Here is a 15,726-nt window from a genome sequence, read left to right on the forward strand (position 1 = left end):
GTCTACCTTTCTTGACTTACACAAGTACTCTGGGGTGACATTGGAGGTGTGGAGTCAGAGCTTGGTGTTTTTAGGGATGATTCCCATCCCTCCATGTGACATTTTCCCTATTTGCATTTTTTAAATATCAGTAAATATTGTATGAACACTAGTAACTTTCAGGGGCTTGTCACGCTAAAGCAAGCTGCTTTTACAGGTCTCGATTGCATACGTTTCTTTCCAGGTGGGATCTAAACCTCACTGATGTTCCAGAGTGGAGAAGAGAGATGGCATTGCCAGCCGACATGAGTACGACGTTCATCTAACCCAAACAAAAGCGATTTCTGAAGTCCAAAGAGCATGCAGTACAGAAGCAAACAACTGAGACTCAGATCTATCACACTGAAATGCAAGCACCCAACTGACGTGCCCAAATCAGGGGCATCTTTGCCGTGGGAACCTATTCAGTTAATGGAGAGAGAGGCATTTGCATGGGGCAAGACAGCCCAGCTGCCCTCTGAATCACCTCAGACGACTCTCACTCCCCTGGCTGTAGAAGGAGCTTTGCGTGATGGTGTATCTAATTTGGGCACCTCTGTGGATGCCTGCACATGGTCGCACTGGCCACAGTTCCTGCCACAAGACAAGTTTTCAGGCATCTTCTCTCAGGGGTGGAGAGAGGTGGAGAATTTGGGGAACACTGTTGACCACCTGAAGTCAACTGGAATCCTCAAAGCATCTCATATTAGCATGCCTTCCCTGCCCAATAGGTCATACAGTTCCCATCTCAGTTCATCCTCTCCCGCTGATATTGCCTCTAATCCACAAAAGTCGTCTTGTGCTGATTGTATGGATACAGAATACAAACATTTGGCTCTTGCTGTATGGGTTTGGACAGCCCTGAGTAGCCAGTACCCTCCCCCCAGAAGTGTTCAGTTACTGCAGTGAAGTCCTCACGTAGCTTGCCCTCTCATAAGACAGACCGAACCTTGTGGCCCTCTAAGCCTTAAACCATTTCTGTGCCTCTTCTCACTGTCTGTTTAAGAAAAAAAAAAAAAGTAGACATGTACCTGAACTTCGTGTTCTGTGAGTCTGTGTGATGCTCAGTGTCATGGTCAGATTACCACCAGCTTCACCTCATCTCTGTCCTCCCCAGAGCCACACTGAACTAGGGCACCTCCCGCAAGCATGATGATATGAGCTGCTTTAGACCTGCTTTGGAATGGGATGAACTGGTCTGGGGGTAGGTGGGGGAGAGGACCCAGTCATCTGTCCTTCCCGTAAAACTAGCTTGAGTTGGTCAACTAACTTGGAGGTGTTGATATTGAGCTGAAGAACTTTGCTCTTTGCTGGGGGTAAAGCATTTGCAGTGTGCCGATGGGCACAAAGCACGTTGCTTTTTGGAAAGCAACAAATCGCAAAAAAAAATCTCTGTTGGAGGCTAAGTCTTGATTGGTCATCACTGAAATGGGAAATTATCCCGTTGTCAAGTGCCAGCTTTGGTCTGTGGGAAAACTGAAGGAGGAAAAGGTGAATTGTTCCCTATGGAGGGCAATTCCCCTTGGTCCGTTCCAAGGAGGGACAGACAACCCTTCCTGGATAAGCTTGTGTTGTGCAATGTTCACATCCCAAGGCTCTTATGGCTGCCCTTGTTACTGATCTGAATGTCAGCGGAGGCAAATGCTTCTCTGCAGAGCTGAGAAATGGCATGCTGCCATAGCACTGGTATAAATATTCATTGTATTCGTTCATCACATAGATAGTCATCATGTTGGAGCAACAGCTCTCTGCCAGATATGTGCTCAGGCAGCAGAGGTCCACGAGCAATTTATGAGACAGCCATGTGTTCCGTTTGAGGGGAACTTTATTGATCCTTTGAGATGTTTGCTTTTCAGTGGGAATAATGTGTTGAGCTGGGTTTTCCATCAGTGCGGTTATCACCACGTTTGTAGATCCTTCAAAGGATGAGAGGGAATGGTTTTGCCAAACCCTGGATCCCGTTATGGCACACTGGTGGTTCTGCAACATCCCTGCCCTTTGCCTTCTCGGCCGAATCTTGCTGGCCCATCTTCCTGCAGCAAGACGAGCACGACCCAGTGGGGCCAGTCTGGCAATCACGGCGCTTCTGGCTCCTCCAGGTTCTTGTTAACTGCAGAGAAGGGGAACAAGGTAAAGCAAAATCTGCTCCCAGGAACACCCTGACACCAGAATTCCCTCCCCAAAGTGACAAGGACTCTGCTCCCAAAGGGAGTCCCTGGGTTGGGTTATAGAACCTGGGGCTGTCGGGAACCCAACACCTGAGCTTTGGACAGGGCCCTGTGGCAGCAAGGACAGGGCTGCATGAAGAGCAGACTCTGACCCTGATGCACAACGCACTGCCTCCTCCAGAGGACTGCAGCACGTGGTCCTGACAGCATGACCCGGTGCAGCACCCAGGTGAAATCCAAGCCCTTACAGCCCTGCTCATCCATAACGACACCAGCCAAAGACCCCCAGGGATTCCTCCCTTCACCCATGCAGGGCCTGTCTAAGCTTCTCTCCCAAGAATCAGGGCATGAGAAGTCAGGAACTCAGCTCCCAAGAGCTCCAGAGAGTCCAGCTCAGACATTTACTTAGTATTGATGATGTACCGATACAGAGGCATCTCGCCCCAGAAACCGTTGCCCCCACAGATGCTCGTCATTACCTCCAGCCCCAGAAGCTGCCCTACCTTCCCTCTTTCTGCCCTTTAGGAGCCTTGCCCTACACAAAAGTCCCTTGTCAGCATCTCCCCAAGCAGGATCCACCCCATAGCCAGACTGTCACCGGTGTGTTTCCCCCCGCTCTACTGATGCCCCTCTCCCACCAGCTGGTCCCACCACATCCATCCTAACCAGACGCTCTATATTCCTTACGGCTCTCTGCTCTATCCATTTCCCTGCCTCCACCAGCACTATCCTGAGCTGGGGGGAGCCCTCCTCCCTTCTGTCCCCTGCAGCCCAGCCTGCTGACTCTGCTAGAAGTGTTTGACCCTGTCCCCACATCACCTCAGATGCCACGGTGACGGGTAGTTACCTGCACAAACAACATCAGCGTCCTCTCCGTGATAGCAGTTGTGTTCACCCCACGGCCTGGCCTGACAGTCAAAGATGCTCTCTTCCGTCCCATTGCATTCGACATCATCCAGCCAGATGATGTCCGACCCTCGTCCATAGCGGGCACCTCCCAGAGCTGACAGCGGTGACCCGCAGCCCACCTGCTTGCACACCACCTTGGCGTCCTTCATGTCCCAGTGGTCGTCACACACACTGCCCCACCGGTTCTCATGGAGCACCTCAACTCTCCCAGCACACTTGTTTGGGCCATCCACGAGCCGGACAGGCCCCTCCTCAGGAATGTCCACTTCTGCACCAATGCCCAGAAAATAAAGGTTAAGGGAGCCTCCTACACACCCCGCTGCCTGTGGAAAGCTTGCCTGCTCAGTAGAGGCTCTGGTGTCTCTGAGCACACCGGAGATGTGGCAAGGGATGGGCTTCTCTGGGGTGGGGAGGAAGACACAAAACCCAGGGAGAGGGGCGGTGGGAAAGAGCAGGAGGAAGCTATCCTGGTCTTCATGGATGGCTGCAAGCTCTACTGTGTGTCTGGTTCAAGGAGTCGGCTGATGATAGTCATCCTGCAGGCCAGAGGTGGGACAAGGGACCAGAGCACTCTCAGGCAGGAGAGGATTTAATGTTGCCCCTGGGTCAGGTACATCCACGTTTTCCCCCCCTGGCTCAATGGGTGACCACTGCACTGCTTCACAGGGCTGGCACCCAGCAATGGGATGAGTTATTCAGCTGTATCCCTCTCTTCCCACCAGTAGACATCCACAGAACCGCACTGGGGCTTAGGACCAGCCCTGATTTAGGCAGGGGGCATGTGTGTGGTGGGATCTGCCCTTCCTACTGCCTAGCATCTGCAGGATGGGAGATGGAGGGGGGTGTTACCTGAGCACTCCACACTAGCATCTTCCACATGATTGCAGATGTTGTCTCCCCATGGCTTCGCCTCGCATTCGGTGAGGGACGCTTCTGTCCCTGTGCAGTTCACGTCGCTCAGCCAGATTTGGCCTTTGCCTTCTCCGTATTTCGACTCCCGAGGAGCTGATAGTGCCGTCCCACAGCCCAGCTGCCTGCACACAACCCTCGCCTCCCGTAAATCCCACTGGTCATCACAGACGGTCCCCCAGACGTCCTTGTGAAGCACCTCAACTCTCCCAGAGCACGGATTGGAACCATCCACCAGGCGAATCTCAAGTTTGGTCATGTCCACATCTTCTGGAGAGAGCAGACACCCCAGGTAAAGGCAGGGAATGAGAAAGAGGGCTCTTCTTCCCCAGTGAGGCTTTCTTTATTGCCAAACGAGGAGGAAGAAAAGCCCAGGGTATTCTAGCATCCCAAGTCTTTCGTGGTTGGGAGCTGGGTTTTGAACTGGGAATGGCCAAAAGGCATAGGTGTTTGTGGGACCAGAAGGCTGTTTTGAGATACAAATCACAGGGTTCATTTTCAGACATAAAGGGAGAGGTGTAGCCCCCCCCAAATAACCTACCCCAGCGCATTCATGTTCTGGGTAAGTTTCCCCATGCTTAAGGCCAGTGTCTCCCAGCAAACGCTGCTACAAGGCCTGGAAGCAGGGAGGAGAGAACTGAGACGTTTCTACCCATTCCCCAAGGGAAGGGCTGGGTTTGCTCAGCTCTTGGCAGTGACTGCTGGGTGCTGTTGTGGACCTACAGATAGTCAGCACTCGGGAGTGGAAGGGACCTACTGAGTCCTGTTCCTGCTGCTGAACCCACCAGGACACGCCATCTCCCTCCAAACTTGGCTCCAGCTGCCAAACCTCCAATCACAATGCTGTTTGCCACCCTAGTACGAAGAACCAAATCTCTCCGTATTCCCTTTGCAGGGATCTGGGGTGCTGTAGTGCAAGAAACTCACGGACTGAAAAGTGCCAGGGTCTGAAACCCTGAAGCACCTCCACACTGGCTCATGGAGCCAAGGGGACCCCAGGCATTCCTCCATCTCATGGAGATCAGATCCCAGCATCAAGGATATCCTGACTTCTGGTTTAACGTTGCTAAAATGAGCAGCTGTTTCACCAATGGTTTGGATCAGTTACTGCTCCTAGACCAGGTTGCCCAAAGACCCATCCAACTCTCTCCGCCTGTCCTTACAGGAGAGGTGCTCCAGCCCTCTGATCAGCTTCGTGGCCTCCTCTGGACTCGCTCCAACAGCTCCATGTCCTTCTTGTCCTGGAGGCCCCAGAGCTGGACGCAGTACTCCAGGTGGGGTCTCACCAGAGCAGAGTAGAGGGGCAGAATCCCCTCCCTCGACCTGCTGGTCACGCTGCTTTTGATGCAGCCCAGGACACGGTTGGCTTTCTGGGCTGCAGGTGCCCATTGCTGGCTCAGGTTGAACTTTTCATCAATCAACAACCCCAAGTCCTTCCTTCTCCTGGGGGCTGCTCTCAGCCTGTAGTTGTGCTTGTGAATTTTGCCTAGCGGTGTTTGTACAACTAAGCTAGAAACAAACAGGAAATGCACCCCCCACCCCCCACCCAATTTCCCACCAGACACCAACTATTTAGCATTTGAGAAATATTAACACCGTATGTTCATTGAGGCTGAGGCACTACTGTGTAAGTTATTGGTGCTGCACATGTACGTGTGTTGGGAAGTTCATTAGGAACAAATGGCTGTAAATTTGTTTCATTGAAGTCTTTAGCTATCTTAAATTGGGCGTGCTGTGTGAGAGTGAAGACTTCTACTTGTTCGGCACCTTTGAGAGTTTGAGGCATTAAACAGTTCATGAAGGAGTTAAGTCCTATAGTGTAATTGCCAAAGTAGCTTTAAGTAGACACTGATTTGTTTACAAAACTTGGCTTTGCACACAGAAAGGGGTTTGATTAGTGCAGAATGCTTGATCCTTCATATTAAAACATCATGTTCTAACGCATGCACATTTTTGACATCAGTCATTGCAAACGTTACATCCCTCCGGCAAAGTAGGAAAGGATTTTTCTCTATAAACATCAGTTTGTAAGGGTGATGAAAGGCACAGGAACTGATCGTCAAAAGTTATGGCTGTTGGAGGTATGTGCTGTTTGCTGATCACTAGATGAGGCTGTCTGCCAACTGAGATAAGGCAACGGCACAATTTTGCCAAGGGCTAACAATGGCCCAACTCTTATGACTTGTTTAAGTTTGGTATCAAGAGTTATAACCTTTTTTTTTTTTTTTAGGGCTGTAAAGCTCATTTGCTTTTTCAGTTGTAAACATTTGTTGAGTGATATTTTTCAGCCAGATTTTGATGACTGACATCTTCTAAGTTCAGGTGCAGTCATCTTCTTGTGTAAAAAATAATGCGATAGATTACTACGCAGGCAAAACGTATTGTGTTAGTATTTGATCTTCTCTTCCACTTGAGGAAGATACCTATTGAACAAATTACTCATCTTTTTTAAAAAGCTCTCTAGTGTAAGTTACACATTTCAATTCAGGAATTTAGTTCTCACTTCAAATACATGACTTTTAATTTCTTCAAATGTTAACTCCAATTCCTGAAGCATTAACATCTCTTAGTGTGTTCTTTTTGTTCTTTTTGAGGTATCTTCCTGTGGCCTTAAGTTCCTGAGAGTAGAACTGCAATGGAGAGGGTCATTTCAGGTGCTCTCAGAAGTAAATGTTTTCTTTGTCAAGGTAAATAGCATGTGAATTCCTCCCTATTCTCCCAGCATCACTCACTCTGGTGAGGTTCCTCAGGCTTTCTCTGGGACAACAGACCTGTCATTATTCATTACAGCTCTCCTAAAGCTTCCAACTAACCAGTAAAACAAAGCAAATCTTTGTCAAGCACAGAACAGCTCTGCAGAAACAAGATGGGTTCCTCATTCTTGAAGCATATCTTGGGAGAAATCAAGTGCCACATCCTTTTCCATGAGCACCTTGCTTTGGCTGAGGTTCTGGCACTCCTCTTGCTTAGGCCTCCAGCAGTGACAGCAAAAACCCTCTCCCGTTCTGCTCACAGAAGCTTAATGCTCAAAGGAATAGCTAGTGCACACTTACAGTCAGCCTCTTCCTGGGAGTGTGCTTGGATGATAGCGAATAAGGGCCAAAACTAAATTGGGGCATGAAGCAGAAAGTTGCCAATAAGGAGCTGCTCAAGGACATAACTGTACCCATGCAACCTGGGTTTGTTTTGTTTGGTTTTGTTTTTTTCCTCTGAGCACCTGGAGGGCCATCCTGACCAGCACGGCGTCACTCCCATCTCTGCTGTCCCGCACTAGACCAGCAATGACACGCTCTGTGTTGTAGCTGTTATGCCATGTTATGCCTCATGGATGACATCTGTGTGTAGATGGAGACAGCGAGCAAGATCGCTTGTGAGATCTGCAAGCTGGAAAAGGGATGGCGGAGGAGAGATCCATGAAACTCTTGCAAAACCTTCGGAAACACCTCTCTGCAAATAACAGCCCATTCTTAAGCGGTGATGAGGATGATACCAAGAAGGTACGTTGGTACTGGGGTGTGGTGAAACATTTACCAGCTCTGAAGAAAGGCCCTGGACAAACAGTGAGGGCTAATGTTTGGCTGGGGTGTGTCCAGACCATCCATCCCATCAACACTGTGCTTTTGTTAGCCACCAACTCATTAATTCCCAGACTCCGTTAGTAGCCTGCCTCTGCCTCTTTTTCTACATCAACTCGTGACCCCTCTCTGAGTGACACAACTGAACTGGCATCCAGAAACAGTCATGGGAGAGGGTCACAGCAGGCACACAAGAGGTTAATTTGTAGGATAGTGGAGATGGAGGGCAGGGTTCGCCAACTCTTGGCTGATGCATCACCCGAAGGCAAGGTCTTTGGTATGCGTATGCATATCTAGCCTGGTCGTGGATGAGGTGAGCTTTCCTGAAGCTGCAGAGACTTTCTAGGTCTCTGTGTCTTGACTGACCCTTTTCTGTATGAATGGGAGTCTGCCCTTAGGCTGTCTTGTATGCAGAATGGATGGAGTCCTACACGCTGAAGTTTTGCCTGGAAAAGAAGCCAAAGAGTTTCTTCCATCTGCAGAGCAAGAAGCTCCTCGGATGCTCATCCACCCTCTTCCAGCAAAAGTCCTGCTTGCAGATAGCCCACCACAGACTGGAAGTACCAGGGCAGAAACCCAGGGATGAGTGGCTACAGACACAAGCTCCAAATCCTGCCAGAGCAGAGGTGTGGAGGTGTTCAAGCTCTGGACCTTCACTTCACTGCGCATCATCACCACGTATTGACAGGTGTCCAGGTACAGCTCATTTTTTCCAGGTTCTCTTGTCAGCTTAGTTACACATGTATGTGTTTTGTAGCATTCAAATGAAAAAAGAAGAAATTAATGGTGAGACTTGTAATGGTGTAAGCATATTTGGTACTAAGGGTTTTTTGGGGGGCAGGGAACTTAATTCCAAGAGCACATTTCATCGCAAAGCAATAGTCGCTAATAAAACTTTCATGCTTTATACAGAATAATATCTACTGCCCTGGTCATCAGAGACGTGCAGTTGTGGCGACTGGCTGGATGAAAATGAACACTTCATAAAGGGAACTGCACATCTCTAGGGAAAGCATGCCATTTGTCAGAGATAATGCAGCTTCCCGTGACCTGCAGAAGAAAAGGGAGGCTCTTCTTTTATCTTCTAATATCACCTGGAGGACCACCTTGACTGTTACAGCAAAATCAAATGTAACCCAGACTATTGCTGCTAAGGACGACCATTGTATAGTCCTACCCTTGTGCTAGTTAATGTTTATCCAAACAATGTACTAACGAAGATGTGATTGTCAAGAAGTAGAAGTGTAACTGATAAATTACTAGTTTGACCACCAAGTCTTGAAGAATCATTTGGACTTGCCAATGGTACCGGGAAACTAGGGGAAAGGTAATTCCGGCACGGGGAATTGTGACCACCGACCCGTGGACCTCCTGCCCCAATTATCCCACCTACTCAAAAGAGAAAGGTGGAGAAAAGAACTGAGCATGTGTTCTAGTTTGCATGCTAGACAAAGAAATCTAACCCCATCATTTACTAGAACATCAATGCATATGTATTAGAAAGATGAATGTGTTAATGTTGTATGTATAAATAACCCCTGATTTGGAGTTTTGGCGTGCCGTCTTTGGACAGACACCCACATCTGCACAAATATGCAATAAGATACTTCTGCTCTGTGTGTATATTGGTGTGTTGCACACCCGGTAAACAAACCCCAGTTTTAGGGCAACATGGGGAGAATGTCTTGTTGGAGCTGCAGCAGCAGAGGAATTGCACGGGCCCCTGGAAAGCGTGATGTGTTCGATTTCTGTTCCACTTTATCACAAATGAGTTTTCTTTAACAAGACTTCACTGCTCTGTTTCTACTTTAATTCATTTTAAAGTGATAACTTTGATTAAGTAACTAATTTTGATTCATTCTAAATTGCTGTGGATTCTGGTTTGGGTAAGTTTGGGATTTCTTAGTGCTGAAGAAATTAATTTAATATAGTCATACCTCATCACTATGTTATAAAAGGCTAGCATGCATAAATTCATTCTTAGCTTTCAAATATTTGATCTGGAATTGTTGTGTGTTAATGTTTTTAATACTTGTCAATCTGTATAATCACAGGCTTTTCCTTAAAGTTTAACTTAAATGGCCTGGCTGCAGTTTAAAATCCTTTCTTTTCTTTTCTTTTTTTTCTTTTTTCCCCAGTAATATGGATGGGTTTTTTTAAGAAGAAGATTTAAAAATATCTAACACTTAATATTTTTTTCTGTTTGTTTTCTCTATATCTTAACTAACCGAACACTGCTTACAATATTTTAATGCCTTTGAGTATGATGATCTATGTATTTCTAAAATACAGATGATGCCATTTTTTAACTAACAAATTCATCCATGCCAAGGTGTTTACAAACATATTTGTTACCTAATGTTTAATAATTATTTAGGCTAGTATGCTTACTTTTTGGAGGTGGGCAAACCTACAGTTATTTATTAACTGTTGATTATATAAAAAAGCAGATAAATTTCTTTTAGGGCTGCTCTGAAAAATGCAGATACCCACTCAGATTGCAAAGAAAGAAAAAATGGTAATACTTTGAGGTTTTCCCTGTAGTCTTTAGTTTTGCTTAATTTATTTCTTAACTCAAAGCAGGGAAGGTGATGGGTTACTTTAATTTCCCACTTCCACCATTAACCTCCTACCCGGAGGTGGGTTAACATTCCTCTTTGAAGTGTTTAAACATTTCTTAATCCCATTTTCTCTCCTGTTTGCTTGGAAAACAAAGCAGAATCGAAAGGGAAACTGCTGCTTTAGTTGGTTGTCTTAAAAAAACAAGTGTCCTATGCCGCTCAAAGCCAATATTTGCCACTTCTCAAACTCTGCACACTCCTCATGGATTTATTTTTCAGTCTGCTTTTATCAGCATATCGCATTACCTAAAGTTTTCAAAAGAGCAGTCCTTTTGCAAGAAAGCTGAATACTTGCTGCACTCCTGGGGGAACATGTAGAAAATACTTCTAATTTTGCCGATGACTGCATGGCTGCCGTATTTACAAGAGGCGTTGGTTGCTTCTAATTAATGGCATTAAAGTTCCCTGTCCTTGGATATACAGCAGACCATATAGTGCCTCAGTGGAGGAAGGACTTCTGCTCTTCCTCTCCATGTACTGCAATCATGGAGGTTTTTAATGACAAAGAAGATCTGCCCCATTCCTTATTGCTGTAGCAGCATCTCTGCCTTTTCTGGAGGGACTTTTTTTTCTTTTTTTGTTTTAATAAGCCATTTTAATAATCCATTAAAAGATTAATTAAAAATCCATTAGGCCATAGAAAGTAATCACTATGCTCGGGGAACATGTTTTTATGGCCTCCCGAGAGAGAATGCAGGGCACAGACATCAGGTCCCAGACACAATATCTTTTCGTCAACTAGTTTCTTGATCGTTCCTTCTGTGTTTATATGGCACACATGCTAATCCTATCCGACCCTGTCTTCTAGACCAAAGCACATATTTTCCCCAGGGAAAGGCCAAGCCCAGCTGAGGGACAGTTCACACCAGAGCTCACCCCAGACAAGCTGCGTAGAGAGGTATCAGACTGCTTTTGCCTCTCTCAGCTCTGGCTCTGTTGTAGACAGCTCTGCTCTCCCCATGCACACACTTCCCTGCCACTCCCCAGTGCACCCAACATGTCTCATCTTCATTCTATAGAAAACAACTCTCTGGCAGGCTTAAAAGAAGTAATTCCTACTACTTCGACCATTTTGAGCTGAAAAACAATGCAAATATATCCCCAGGCGTGGAACAAAGAACCCACCAAACCAAGCACCATGAAGAATGAGCATAGCTAGTCCACTTTGTGTGGTGCTAACCTTCAGCGGTGTGAACATGAGCTGGTTCATGCCTTGGCTGCATGGAGTGGTGCACAGAGGCACATTTGACACAGCAGGTCCGATGGCGAAACTCAACAAATGCTTGAGTGTTCACCCCAAGAATGCCAGGGATAGTAAAGCTTGATGAACACAGCAGGTCTGATGATGAAATCATCCCAGGCCAGACTAATTTCTATCTATGGCTTTCCTAACCTGATCCCTGGCTCCTCGGACAGTTTCTCTGTATTCTTCCCAGGCTACCTGCCCTTGCTTCCACCCTCTGTAGGCTTCCTATTTTGTTTGACTTTGCCCAGGAGCTCCTTGTTCATCCACGGGGGCCTCTTGGTGGATTTGCCTGACTTCCTCTTTGTTGGGATGCATCGCTCCTGAGCTTGGAGGAGGTGACCCTTGATTAGAAGCCAGCTGTCTTGGGCCTCTCTTCCTTCCAGGGCTTTGTCCCATGGTATTCTACCAAGCAGATCCCTGAAGAGGCCAAAGTCTGCTCTCCTGAAGTCCAGGGTAGTGACCTTGCTGCGCGCCCTCCTCACTGCCCTGAGGATCCTGAATTCCACCATGTTGTGGTCACTGCAGCCAAGGCTGCCCTTGAGCTTCACGTCCCCTACCGGCCCCCCCTTATTGGTGAGAATAAGGTCCAGCATGGCACCTCTCCTTCTGGGCTCCTCTATCACTTGGAGGAGAAAGTTGTCATCGACACATTCCAGGAACTTTCTGCATTGCTTGCACTCAGCTGCGTTGTCCCTCAAGCAGATGTCGGGGTGGTTGAAGTGCCCCATAAAGACCAGGGCTTGTGAGCATGAGGCTGCTCCTATCTGCCTATCTGCAGGCTTCATCTGCTCGGTCCCCCTGGTCAGGTGGCCTGTAGCAGACCCCCACTATGATGTCCCCTGCCCCAGCGCTCCCTTTAATCCTGACCTATAGGCTCTCGGTGGGCTCCTCGTCCATCCCCAGGTGGAGCGCCATGCACTCCTGGTTGGTCATTGACATAGAGGGCGACACCCCCTCCTCATCTGCCCTGCCTGTCCTTCCTAAAGAGCCTGTACCCTATCATCCCAACTCTCAAGTCATAGGAGCTATCCCACCACATCTCTGTAATGCCAATAAGGTCATAGCCTTGCAGGCACACACACATCTCCAGCTCCTCTTGTTTGTTCCCCATGCTCCGTGCATTCGCGTAGAGGCGTTTCAGTTGTGTGCCTGATGAGGCTGACTTATTGGCTGGGGTGGCTGGAATTCTTTTGGTGTATTCTCCCAGTGTTATCCTGTTGGTTCCTGCTGCATCTGGAGCCCCTGGCTCGAGCTAGGCTTCTCCTCTAGGCTTCGAGCGTGCTGTAGTGCATCCAGCACGTCTCTCAGCTGTAGGCCGAGAGCCCTTGCCAGTGCCCCGTCCCGCCAACCTGGGCACATTCATCCCACAACATGTCGCTGGCAAACCTGATGTTATCCCTCTCCCCCTTCAAGCCTAGTTTAAAGCTCTGTCAATGAGCCCCGGTAGTTCCTGGGCAAAGATCCTCTTCCCCCTTTGAGAGATGAATCCCATCAGGGTTCATCAGGCCGCCCCATTGTCAAAGAACCCAAAGTTGTGGTGTTGACACCAGCCACGGAGCCATGCATTTATGGACTGTCTCTGCCTGTTACACCCAACATTGCTGCCCTTAACTGGAAGGAGGGAGAACAATATTACCTGCGCCCCCCAAATCCTTCAGTGACTGCCCTAAGAGCCTGAAGTCCCTTTTGATTGCTTTCATGGTATGTGTCTCTGCTTCATCCCCACCCACATGGAGGACCAGCAGTGGGTAATAGTCAGAGGGCTGTACCAGGCTGGGGAGTTTCCTAGTGATGTCCTTGACATGGGCCCCGTAGCCCACGTTATCAACAAATACAGGTTTGTTGGGATTAACTATCAAGTGAGTAATCAACTGTACAAATATGAACCAGGAATTACTGGCTGGACTTCCCACAAGCAGGAAGAACCCAAGAATCAGTATCAAAGCACAACAGGCTGTGGTGCAACAACCTATGGGTATTGCGAAAAAAGCAAACTTCACCTGAGACTTGTGGACCAGGAGGTCCACCTTATCATGGTATAGCTGGGCCAGCAGCTAAAACAACTGCACAGCCGCTCGCTCACTGCCCCCTCCCAGTGGGGTGGGGGAGAGAAGCAAAAATGAAAAAAAAAGGTAAAACTCATGGGTTGAGATAAAGAGGGTTTAGTAGGACAGAAGAGGGAGATGATGATGATGATGATGATAATAATAATAATATTCTAAATAAGTGATGAACAGCACAATTTCTCAGCACCTGAAGTTGATGCTCAGCTAGTTCCCAAGCTGCCCTGCCTCCTGGCCAACCCCCCCCGTTATATACGGAGCATGATGTCATATGGTATGGAATATCCCTTTGGCCAGTTTGGGTCAGCTGTCCTGGCTGTGTCCCCTCCAGCTTCTTGGGTGCCCCCCACCTTCTTGTTGGTGCGGCAGGATGAGAAGCTGCAAAGTTCTTGACTGCTTGGCAGCAACTAAAACCATCAGTGTGTTATCAACATTATTCTCATCCTAAATCCAAAACAGAGCACCATACCAGCTGCTAGGAAGAAAATTAACTCTATCCCTGCTGAAACCCGGACACTTCTGTTTAGGAGATGTCTGTGTGACCGTCATCTTTCCCAGGAGTGCTGAGAAGGCTCCGGGGAGACCTTATGGCAGCCTTTCAATACTTAAAGGGGGCTTTTAAGAAAGATGGGGACAGACATTTTAGTAGGGCCTGTTGCATTAGGACAAGGGGGAATGGATTTAAACTAAAAGAGGGTAGGTTGAGACTAGATATAAGGAAGAAATTTTTTGTGATGAGGGAGATGAAACAGTGGCACAGATTGCCCAGATGCCCCATCCCTGGAAACATTCAAGGTCAGGTTGGACGGGGCTTTGAGCAACCTGATCTAGTGGAAGATGTCCCTGCTCATTGCAGGGGGCTTGGGCTAGATGACCTTTAAAGGTCCCTTCCAGCCCACACTATTCTATGTTTCCATGATTCATTTGCGCTCAGCTGGATGCAATGGTCTCCACCACACACAGCTTTGATACTGAATTTAATATGCACCTGACTTAAACTCGGACTGATACATGTCTCTGAGAAGGCCATGATCCTCTGTAGCCTGCGATTTGTATTTACTCAGGCCTGCGTTTCTGGCCCATCACCTTCATCTTGCACCTGCTGGACTGTCTTTTGCAAAGGAAAGACTTGCTACCCTGACCCTCATTCACCTTCCCTGTGAGTTGTCACCCACTCCCAGCCTCCATTTCTGCCAGGGATGTTGTCTCCTTGTCTGTCATCTCCCGAGGGTATCTTCACACTCTTCCTTGGCATGGGGAAGACAAAGAGGTGGTCTGTAGTCTCTGGGTTGTACAGTCTAAGCAGAGGAATACCTCAGAGCTGTACAAACTCTTGTCTCTCCAACACACTCCCTGGACAGATTGGTAGGGGTTGGAAGGGACCTCTGGAGATCATCTAGTCCAACCCCGCTGCTAGAGCAGGATCACCTAGAGCAGGTTGCACAGGATGGCATCCAGGTGGGTTTTGAATCTCTCCAGAGAAGGAGACTCCACAGCCTCTCTGGGCAGCCTGTTCCAGTGCTTTGTCACCCTTGAAGAAGGTTTTTGTCACGTTCAGATGGAATTTCCTGTGTTCCAGTTTGTGTCCATTGCCCCTTGTCCTGTCACTGGGCACCACTGAGTAAAATCAGCAGATTCCTGAACCAGGCCAATTTCACAATCCTGAGCACCATGGACTGGGCACAGAGGGAGGTTTTTTGGAGTGGAGGGGAGGAGCCATGATTTCTCAAATAGCTGGTTCCTTGGGGGTATGTCCTGCCTCTGCCCTGCCCTGCTCTCCTGTGGAGACAACGAGCACACAGTATCTTTGCTGCCAACATGAGGGTTGTGCTCCTGGCATGTCTTGGGGGTAAGTGAGATGGGATATTTTTTTCTCTTTGCTTTTGGCTTAGCATCTCTTTGCCAATGGTTCTTGTCTTCCACTATTGCTTCTTCTACAGCCCAAACCACAAAGGAAATGGGACATGGAGAGGAAATGAAAGGCAATCGGTGATATCTGATCCATATCTGATGGCTGTGTGGACACTCAGATCCCCTCAAATGTCACTAGACAGCCACAGGCGGACAGCTGGATGCTGCCCCACCTTGGCACCAATACCTAGACACCTTGAGCAGTGTCTCATTTGGGAACTGAATCCCAGGCCTCATGAGCAAAGACAGCAGCACACAAGGGTGGGGTTCCCTTCCCCTGTTTCACAGCTGTGGATTCCTAGTCTG

At 48.1% G+C, this 15,726-nt stretch overlaps 2 protein-coding genes across 2 annotated transcripts in view; one reads left to right on the forward strand and one right to left on the reverse strand.

Moving 5' to 3' along the window:
• LOC142598991 (scavenger receptor cysteine-rich domain-containing protein DMBT1-like) overlaps nucleotides 1–15,726 on the forward strand; it is an 87,489-nt gene that overhangs the window by 61,416 nt on the left and 10,347 nt on the right.
• Nucleotides 1,826–4,271, reverse strand: LOC142599007 (CD5 antigen-like). The gene is made up of 3 exons (XM_075738535.1): nucleotides 3,945–4,271; nucleotides 3,034–3,363; nucleotides 1,826–2,128 (listed from the first exon to the last, which is right to left on the reverse strand). Exons 1-3 carry the CDS (start codon nucleotides 4,261–4,263, stop codon nucleotides 2,094–2,096), a joined length of 684 nt encoding a protein of 227 aa, XP_075594650.1. The 5' UTR covers nucleotides 4,264–4,271; the 3' UTR covers nucleotides 1,826–2,093.

This window comes from Balearica regulorum, chromosome 33 (assembly GCF_011004875.1).
Source record: "Balearica regulorum gibbericeps isolate bBalReg1 chromosome 33, bBalReg1.pri, whole genome shotgun sequence".
In the NCBI taxonomy this organism is placed as follows: Eukaryota; Metazoa; Chordata; class Aves; order Gruiformes; family Gruidae; genus Balearica; species Balearica regulorum.

What these genes read in the sequence shown, in the direction of transcription:
- LOC142599007 (XM_075738535.1), bottom strand. Translation starts at nt 4,263, where the DNA reads ATGACCAAACTTGAGATTCGCCTGGTGGATGGTTCCAATCCGTGCTCT. An exon ending in TGCTAGTGTGGAGTGCTCAG is followed by an intron (nt 3,364 to 3,944) that starts GTAACACCCCCC and finishes GCATTGGTGCAG; the next exon opens with AAGTGGACATTCCTGAGGAG. An exon ending in CGCTGATGTTGTTTGTGCAG is followed by an intron (nt 2,129 to 3,033) that starts GTAACTACCCGT and finishes CCTTCTCTGCAG; the next exon opens with TTAACAAGAACCTGGAGGAG.